The sequence below is a fragment of the Apteryx rowi genome, unplaced genomic scaffold, assembly GCF_003343035.1.
Source record: "Apteryx rowi isolate R43461 unplaced genomic scaffold, aptRow1 scaffold_0, whole genome shotgun sequence".
Classification (NCBI taxonomy): Eukaryota; Metazoa; Chordata; class Aves; order Apterygiformes; family Apterygidae; genus Apteryx; species Apteryx rowi.
The window spans coordinates 12,214,635-12,222,886 of NW_020447195.1; the positions used below are offsets into that span (position 1 = coordinate 12,214,635).

General features: G+C 62.5%; 4 protein-coding genes across 5 annotated transcripts in view; 2 read left to right on the plus strand and 2 right to left on the minus strand.

The window, feature by feature from the left end:
- Positions 1–721, minus strand: part of LOC112977994 (glutamic acid-rich protein-like) — a 12,034-nt gene extending 11,313 nt beyond the window's left edge. The window contains exon 1 of the mRNA XM_026091121.1: positions 660–721. The gene's annotated coding sequence lies outside the window, so the exon portion shown is untranslated. The remainder of the gene's footprint in view (positions 1–659) is intronic.
- Positions 31–5,183, plus strand: DNTTIP1 (deoxynucleotidyltransferase terminal interacting protein 1). Of its 2 annotated transcripts, XM_026091564.1 has the most exons (12): positions 31–135; positions 679–775; positions 984–1,082; positions 1,782–1,850; positions 2,312–2,368; positions 2,602–2,663; positions 3,018–3,063; positions 3,539–3,597; positions 3,795–3,855; positions 4,256–4,327; positions 4,776–4,831; positions 4,968–5,183. In XM_026091564.1, exons 1-12 carry the CDS (start codon positions 80–82, stop codon positions 5,110–5,112), a joined length of 879 nt encoding a protein of 292 aa, XP_025947349.1. In that variant the 5' UTR covers positions 31–79; the 3' UTR covers positions 5,113–5,183. The 2 variants fall into 2 exon arrangements, with proteins under 2 accessions (XP_025947349.1, XP_025947427.1); XM_026091642.1 differs by lacking the exon at positions 4,256–4,327.
- A 53-nt stretch (positions 5,184–5,236) lies between these two features.
- Positions 5,237–6,913, plus strand: UBE2C (ubiquitin conjugating enzyme E2 C). The gene is made up of 6 exons (XM_026091763.1): positions 5,237–5,753; positions 5,859–5,886; positions 5,951–6,037; positions 6,142–6,346; positions 6,481–6,540; positions 6,691–6,913. The coding sequence occupies exons 1-6, from the start codon at positions 5,653–5,655 to the stop codon at positions 6,747–6,749; spliced, it is 540 nt and encodes a 179-aa protein (XP_025947548.1). The 5' UTR covers positions 5,237–5,652; the 3' UTR covers positions 6,750–6,913.
- Positions 6,914–7,102: 189 nt separating this feature from the next.
- LOC112961650 (regulator of G-protein signaling 9-binding protein-like) lies at positions 7,103–8,228 on the minus strand. Its single transcript, XM_026057029.1, has 2 exons — positions 8,099–8,228; positions 7,103–7,572 (listed from the first exon to the last, which is right to left on the minus strand). Exons 1-2 carry the CDS (start codon positions 8,226–8,228, stop codon positions 7,103–7,105), a joined length of 600 nt encoding a protein of 199 aa, XP_025912814.1.
- Between the last annotated feature and the right edge of the window lie 24 nt (positions 8,229–8,252).

An 8,252-nucleotide genomic window follows, 5' to 3' on the forward strand; every position in this document is an offset into this window, starting at 1 on the left:
GGGGGGCCGGGCGGGGGCCGGGCCGGCGGGGCCGGGCCGGGGCTGACGCGCCTCTTCCCCGCAGAGCCCCTGGAACATCATGATCAAGCACCGGCAGGTGCAGCGGCGCGGCCGCCGCTCCCAGATGACCACCAGGTAACTGGGCCGGACTGGGCTGGGGGAGGCGGGGGACTGGGATGGACTGGGCTGGAGGCAGCACTGGGCCGAACTGGGCGGGCCAGGCTGGACTTGGGGAAGGGGGGGACTGGGCCGGAATGGGCTGGGGGGACTGGGCTGGGGGTGGTGAAACCAGGCGGGTCTGGACTGGAAGGGGGTACCAAGCCAGATTGGTTTGGGCAGGGGTGGGAACCAGGCCTGATTGGGCTGGAGTGCGGGAACCAGGCTGCACTGCACCGAGGGGGGACGGGCCAGACTGGACTGACCGAACGGAGATGGACCAGGGAGGGAAGGGGTCCTGGGCGGAGCAGTGAACCCAACCGGACCTGATACTGATGGAGGTGGGGGGAGACTGGGCCACATAGACCTGGAGAATCAAGTGGAGAGACTGGGGCAGTGGGAGGACTGGACTGGGCCAGACTGGGAGGGGGCAACCAGACTGGACTGGAGGAGAGGGTTAGGGTTAGACCAGACTGGTGGAGGAGGGTCTCCGTGCCACCCACCTGATTGCTCCACCTTCAGCTTCACAGACCCAGTCGTGTCCATGGACCTGCTGCGAGCTGTCCTGCAGCCCAGCATCAATGAGGAAATCCGGGGTGTCTTCAACAAGTACATGAAGGTGAGAGCTGAGGAGACAGGGCTTCGCACCGCTGCGGGCTGCGCTGGAGGAGCTTGGCTCCTGGGTGGCTGTGTGAGGCTGTCATGCCTGTCCCATGCCAGCCTGGTCGTTGCCGTGTGAGTGCAGTGTGAAAGCTGTGCACCATGTGTTTGCCCCGACATTGCCTTGCTGGTCAGGCTCTAACCGTTTCCTGCGGCTTCTTCACCAGTTTTTCCAGAAAGCAGCAATCAATGTGCGTGATAATGTTGGGGAGGAGGTGGACCCGGAGCAGCTCATCCAGGAGACGTGTCGGAGTTGCCTAGAACAGGTGGGCACCATGGCGAAGGGCTCTGCACGCCCAGGGCAGCCTGCTATGTCCAGGGGTGGCGGTCTACTACCTGCTTGGCTGGCCGCGCAGAGCAGCCCAGGGTAGGACATGTTCCTCCTCACGGCCTTGCAGAGTAGCCAGAGGAGGGCGTCCACAGTCCTTCCACGGTTACTGTGCTTGACTTCTTTTTCCATGCCAAAAAGGAAAGTAGGCAGTGCTGCGTAGCCCTTGATGCTCTGCTGCTTTGCACTGCTGCTCTTTCCATGCTTGTTACACACAGCTGAAAACAGGGAGCTTCCACAGTAACTCTAGTTCCCTGGTACCCATCATAGGGTCCTCCAATGAGGCTGTGATCTTTTTCTTTCAGATCTTACTTTTGTCGCAGTCATCCTGACTTTATCATGTTCTTGCATCTCACTCTCTGTGAACAGCACTGTACTTCAGAACCACTCTGATCAGAGCTGATACAGGGCTTTTGGCCAGATACACTTGAATCTCTGGGGTCTGCAGTGACCAGCCCTTGTGGTCTACGGGGCATTTGAGTCATTAGCTATGGCCTTTAAAGTTTACATGGCCTGGGGCTCTCTCTCCAGTGCAAGTGCCTTTGCACACACAAGTCCCTTTCATAGGAAAAGGCAGGGGTGGCTGACAGTCCCTCTCTGGACCCAGAATCAGATAACCTTTCTTCTCTTCCTGCAGGCCAAGCTGCTTTTCTCTGATGGCAAAAAGGTGATCCCCAGGTTGCCCCATGAGCAGGCAGTACCAAAGGTAAAAGTTGTTATTGTTTCCACAGTCCTAAATGACTTTTAAGAGCTGGGAGAAGTAAGAGGAGAAGGGTTTTGAGTTGCTTTGTTCTCTGCCTGTTCCTTATCTGTTGCATTACAGAAACAACCCATAAGCAGGTGGTGCAGTGTTGTCCTTTAAAAGCTGCAGGGTAAATCTCTGTCCCTGATATCTTGTTGTCCATCAGTTGCTCTAATGAGGAGGTAGAACTGGGAGATGTTAGGCTAGGAGAGAGGGGGTACCTACAGAGCAACAGAAGTCCCATGCACCGTCGCTACTTATTGCAGCTAAGTGCTTCACACCAAGATGGGTTGGCTTCAGCATTCTCTGTGAACTTGTGCTCTGCCTTGAGTGCAGCAGATAAGAGAGTAGCTGGCAGGGAGGGTGGGGGCTCTTACTAGACAGGAAGAAGGGCTGCTGTTCACCTCCTGCCCTTCCTTTGCCAGCGTGCCCGACAGATGGATGAGGAGTTGAATCGGCGAGGAAGCCCTGTTCCCAAAAAGGTAGGGTTTTCCACACAAACGCTTCTGTGTCGTGGGAAGTCTGTTCCTCATCCTTCCCACAATATAAGTGCATGCAAATGCAGATGCAGCTTTTGTGATGCCTTAGAAGCCCTTGCTCTTGAGCTACCCAGCATTTTGCTCATGACAAAAAGAGCAATTTTCCCAGCAGGGGATAACCAAAAGAGTTCCCTCAGCCTACACAAATGAGTAACTCAAGGATTTCTTCCTTGCAGAGAAAGGGACGGCCTCCAGGACAGAGCCTAGCAAATGATCGTGGGGTCTCAGGCATGGCTGCGTGAGTATGGGTTCTGAGTTAGAGCCTGCATTTGGGGAGGATGGGGAATGAGACTGGCTGATGCAGCGAGTGTAGAAGACCTTCTAGGAAGCAAGGCCCGAAGGGGCAAAAGGGTCCAGATGGGCTATTCAGGGTGAGCAGTATGAGACACAGGTAGTGGTGGGGTCTTGGCAGATGGAGAGAGGAGAATGTGCAGCAAGAATGAGGGTCTGGACACCGGAGAGAAATAGAATGTGTGAATGAAAATGGAGCTGGGGGCGTGGAGCTCAGCTCCCTGCTGCTAGGTGCTTGCAGTGTCATTCTGTGGGTTGGTCCCTCTGGGATCCATTCTTATTTCATTTTCCTTCCCCTCAGGTGGAAGCTCAAAGTCTCTGAGCCCGTGAGAAGGGATGGACCAAAGGTATTGGTTGGCCAACACTGCTGGGCTCGCCCTCTCCTCCCCTTTGCTTCCGTCAGCAGAGCCCTACCTGCTGTGGGAACGGAGGACAGTTCTAAGCTGTGCTCTGCCCTGATGGGCCTCTGCGTTGCAAAGAAAGAAGCAAGAAGAGGAGTGAAGTGCCTGGAAGTCTATGCTTGTCTCCTCCAGACACTATAGCCTGTAGCTCTGTGGTGTGGTACCAGCTGTTCAGGAGACTTAGGGCAAGCAGTAGTAGCCAGGAGGATCCCACGAGTGCTATGTGCCAAGGAAACAGCTTAGAGCAGCCCAGGGTGATGTAATTTCCCTCCTCTTGGAAATCCAGAGGTTTGCGGCTAGCTACCTCCCTCCCAGGCCAGGGGGCGGTTCTGAGGTTTCCCATCAGAGATCTGAGGCTCATGGAGCATTGGTTGGCACCAGCTTCATTTCTAATGTTGCCCCTTTTCCAATTGCTCTGTAGTGGGATCCATCCCGACTGACTGAAACCACAACCTTTGTGCTGGGATCTCGAGCAAACAAGTAAGGAATGGCCCTGTTGATGGAGGGTGGTGTCTCCAAGGCAGGAGCCCATAAGACTCCTCCCATCACTTCACTTCTCTGCCTCGGAAGCAGTAGGAAGGGCACGGGCTTGGGGAGGAGAGGAGAGGAGGTGTCCCTGTACCACTCAGCACCCCTTCTGCACAGGTTTAACACCACCCCTCGTGTTCCTGTTTCAGAGCTCTCGGGATGGGAGGAACAAGAGGGCGACTCTACATCAAACATCCCCACCTCTTTAAGGTCAGATACCACAGCAGGATGCTTCCTCCTTTGGGGTTTGCTCAGAAACAGTTTGCGACGGGAATCGGGAATGTATGCTTTGGCTCACTTGTTTTCTTCCTCTCCCACACCCTTGTTTGTTGTCTTAGAACCYATAGAGTCTGGCTAGCACACTGAAACATAAGTTAACGGCCTAGTGCAGCCTCTGAAGTAGTGTTTTTGCCTGGAGCCAGGGTTTTACTCTGAAGTAAAAGCAGGCAGAGCCGAGCACTCCCTCCTGGGAGATAAAGATCGGCAGCATCTGGGGGGTCATGCAATTGCAGTGGAGCACTAGAATGGAGTTCAGTGTCCAAATACAGGGGTGGTCAGAGCAAAAGGTCTGTTGCCTGTGTTCAGCTAGGTCCTTGCTGCTTTATTGCAGTACGCAGCTGATCCGCAAGATAAGCACTGGCTGGCAGAGCAGCAGCACATGAGGGCCACTGGGGGCAAGATGGTGAGTACGTCCAGGCTTGCGCCTGCCGCAGCCTGAGAGAGAACTGTACAGAAACCCACTTCAGGATTAAAATGGGCGGATGAGCAGTAAACCAGGGCATGTGCAGCAAAACCAGTGTGTTGTGGGGAAGGTGAGTTTGTGCAGGAGGCCAGGCAGAGCACAGCGAGGCAGTTATTAATGGGTGCTTGGGGCACCTTGGCCAAGGAGATTCTGTTTTGCTGCTCCTCTGGGATTCGGGCACATATGAGAGAGTAGGGCAGAACCAGAAGGTACCGAAAGCTGCTCTTGGGAGCAGGTCTGCAGGCTGGCCGGGTTTAGCAGGGCCAGTGGGAAGGGGGTTGTGAGGCTTCCACCACTGTGCCAGGCAGGCATCTCATTTCTGAGCAGAAGCAGTGTATCCAAAGCTCGTGCGTGCGAAACCTGAAGCATCTTGCCCCGTGTGCTGCAGGCATATCTCCTCATTGAAGAGGATATTCGGGATTTGGCTGCCAGTGATGATTACAGGTGAGGCTAGAAGCCAAGATGTCCTGTGTGCTGTAACCTTCTCCCCTTTTGTGAAAACGGCCCAGAACTGGGGGTTACCCTGCCCTTCCGAGAGCCGCAGGGGTCCCCGCTCAGCACCCACCTCTGCCCTCCGCAGGGACTCCGTTGACCTGAAGCTGGAGGAGCTGAAGCCCTTCATCCCGCCCGTGTGGATGACGGAGAAGATGCAGAAGTACATGGAGACGCTTCGCAACGGAGGGGACCCTGTGCCGCTGCCTCCAGAGGGGCCCCCCGAGCCCTGAGGCCTGCCCTGCCCAGTGGCCCCGGCGCCACCCCCGCGCCGGCCCTTGCAATAAAGCTGCTTCGCACCCGCCTCCGCTGCCTCCTCGCCGGGGGGGGGGGCGGGGGAGAGAAGGGGGGACCTGGCCCTTTAAGGACTCCGCCGGGACTTCCCCGCGCTGCGGGATTGCGTCACGGCTGAGCCGCCAATAGGGAAACAGCCGGGGCGTTGCCTTCCGGCCAATCCGCAGCCGGGCGCTGTTTCCAAGGCAGTCGCATCCCTGGCGAGCGGCGATTGGCCGGCTCGAAGGGAGCGCGCCGCCGATTGGCGGAGGGGCCGCAGGTTTGAAACATTCAAACGGGGGCGCGGGAGCGGCGGGGGCGAGCGGCCGCCGCGGCGGGAGCGGAGCCGGGAACAGCGACAGCGCCGGGGGCAGCGGGGCCCGGAGCCGAGCCGGGGGCAGCGCCGGGCGCAGCAGGACACAAGCAGCCGGGGCCGGGAACGGGCGGCTGGAGCCGGGGCGAGGGAGCGGGAGCAGCAGCCGGAGCGCAGCGGCGCCGCGATGGCCTCGCAGAACGCGGACCCCGCCGCCGTGCCCAGCGCGGCCGCCCGCAAAGGGGCCGCGGCGGGGAGCGCGGCCGGGCCGGCCGGGGCCGGGCCGGGGCGGAGCGGCGCGAGGGGGCTCGGCTCGGCTCGGCCCGGCCCGGCTCGGGGGGACTCGGCCCGGCCCGGCCCGGCCCGGCCGCCTAACGCGAGCTTCCCCCGCAGGCTGCAGCAGGAGCTGATGGCGCTGATGGTGAGTGGGGCGCGCCGGGGGGGGGCCCGGGCTGCGAGCCCCGCTGACGGCGCTGTCCCCGCAGATGTCCGGTGACAAGGGCATCTCCGCCTTCCCCGAGTCCGACAACCTCTTCAAGTGGATCGGCACCATCGACGGCGCGGCCGGCACGGTGAGCGGGCACCAGCGAGGCCGGGGCCGCCCCCACTCCCTGCCCCCCCCCGGCCCCCTCCCCTAACTCCTGCCCCCCGGGGCCCCCCCCGTCTCCCGCCCCAGGCCTACGAGGACCTGCGGTACAAGCTGTCGCTGGAGTTCCCCAGCGGGTACCCCTACAACGCGCCCACTGTGCGGTTCGTCACCCCCTGCTACCACCCCAACGTCGACACCCAGGGCAACATCTGCCTCGACATCCTCAAGGACAAGTGGTCGGCCCTGTACGACGTCCGCACCATCCTGCTCTCCATCCAGAGCCTGCTGGCAGGTGGGGCCGGGGGGGCTGTGGGGGGGCCGCGTGCTGCTGCGGCGCTGGGCGAGGGCTGCGTCCACCGCCGGTGGGGCACAGCAGGGCCCCGGGGCGGAGGCCGCCCGCCCGCTCACCCAGCGCCCTCTCCCCAGAGCCCAACATCGAGAGCCCCCTGAACACGCACGCGGCCGAGCTCTGGAAGAACCAAGCTGGTGAGTGCCAGGCTGGGGCCCCCCCTCCTGCCGGGGCCAGCAGCTGTGCGGCCCCCAGAGCCCATGCACGGGCGCTGCCTGCCCGGCCCCACGGCGCTGCGCCCGGCCGCTCTCCCTGCCCTCAGCGCCGCGCTCTGCCTCTCTCCTCAGCCTTCAAGAAGTATTTGCGGGAAACGTACGCCAAGCAGGCCAAGGGMCAGGAAACCTGACCCCGCGTCTCACTCCCTCCCTGTGCGGCAGCGTCTGTCCCCGCTCTCCGCTCTGTCTCTGTCCCGCCGCTCTCCGCGGCGTTCTGTATCATAGGCTGTTTTTAAATTAATTCTGCAGTCCGAGCCACGGTTAATGTATAAATAAATGCACATTTATAACTTTGTTCCGGGGGCCCTGAGGGTTGAACTGCAGCCTGGCATCCTGCCCCTGTGAACTGCCTGGTGGCTCCTTCCCACGGTGCTGCGGCCAGGACGAGGATGCAGGTTGCTCCAGCCCCGGAGCCTCGCGGCAGTGGGAGACGGAGCCGCCGCTCCTGCCGCCCTCTCTCCTGCGCCAGGAGCCCCGGGGCGGCTCACAGGACCTGGCAGCAGAGCCCGGCGCCCGGCCRCGGCCTCGCAGCGTGCCTCTGCCCCCAAGCTGCCCCAGCGCCGGCAGCCACGCTGCCCCCAGTCCGGCCCTGCTGCGCCGCCTCCACCGTCCACGGCGGGATGTTGGCTCTGCTCTCCATCTCTGCCAGCATGGCCCTCACCTGCTCGATCTCCTCCTCGGGGTGCGGGGCAGCCGGGGGCTGCTCGGGGCCGTGCCGGCTGCCCCTGCGGCCCGGCCGCCCCCATTCCCGGCGCCCGCCCAGCCCGGTGCACAGCGGGGCCACTCCGGGGCCTTGCACCGCGAAGAGCTGGCGGAGGTGCTGGGCTTTGCACAGGTCCTGCAGGAAGAGCTCCAGGGCGGAGAGGAAGAGCACCCACAGCCGCTCCAGCTCCAGGTGCTCCTCGGGGCTGGCYGGTGGGCGCCGCAGCCCCTCCACCAGCATGCTCCGCAGGCCTGCGGGACGGCACGGCGCTGAGCAGGGGTGGCCCCACGCGCAGCCCCCCTGGTCTGGCCTGGCCCGGAGGCACTGGCTGCCCCAGCGTGGGGTGCATGGCCTGGGGCAATGCACCGTCCCAGCTGCCTGGGTGTCATCCTGCCCGCGCCCCTGCATGGTGCCCGTGGCCCTGGGGCAAGTGCAGTGCAGGGTGCATGCTGTCCAGGCRTGAGCGTGGTGCAGGGTGCAGGCACTGCAGGGTGCATGTGGCCCTGGGGCCAGCGTGGTGCAGGGTGCACACTGTCCAGGGGCAAGCAGGGTGCTGGGTGCAGGCACTGCACGGTGCACGCAGCACGGTGCAGGGTGCACCCAGTCCAGGGGYGAGTGTGGTGCAAGGCAGTGCAGGGTGCCTGCGGCCCTGGGGTGAGCATGCTGCAGKGTGCACGCAGCCCCGGCGGGGCCAGCAGCCTGCAGCATGCTGCACCCCCGACACCCACCGCGGCCCCGTCCCCGGTCCCTGCACCCCGCGTGCCGGCCGGGCCTTACCGGTGCTGAGCTCGCACACCCGGGCGCTGCTGCGGCGCAGCTCCTCCCGCAGCTGGGCGCAGTCCGCGCTGCCGCCCAGCTGAAGCACCAGCTGCCGGTGCCCGGCCGTGGCCGCGCTCAGGGCAGCCATGCGCGCACCCGCTGCGCTGCACGC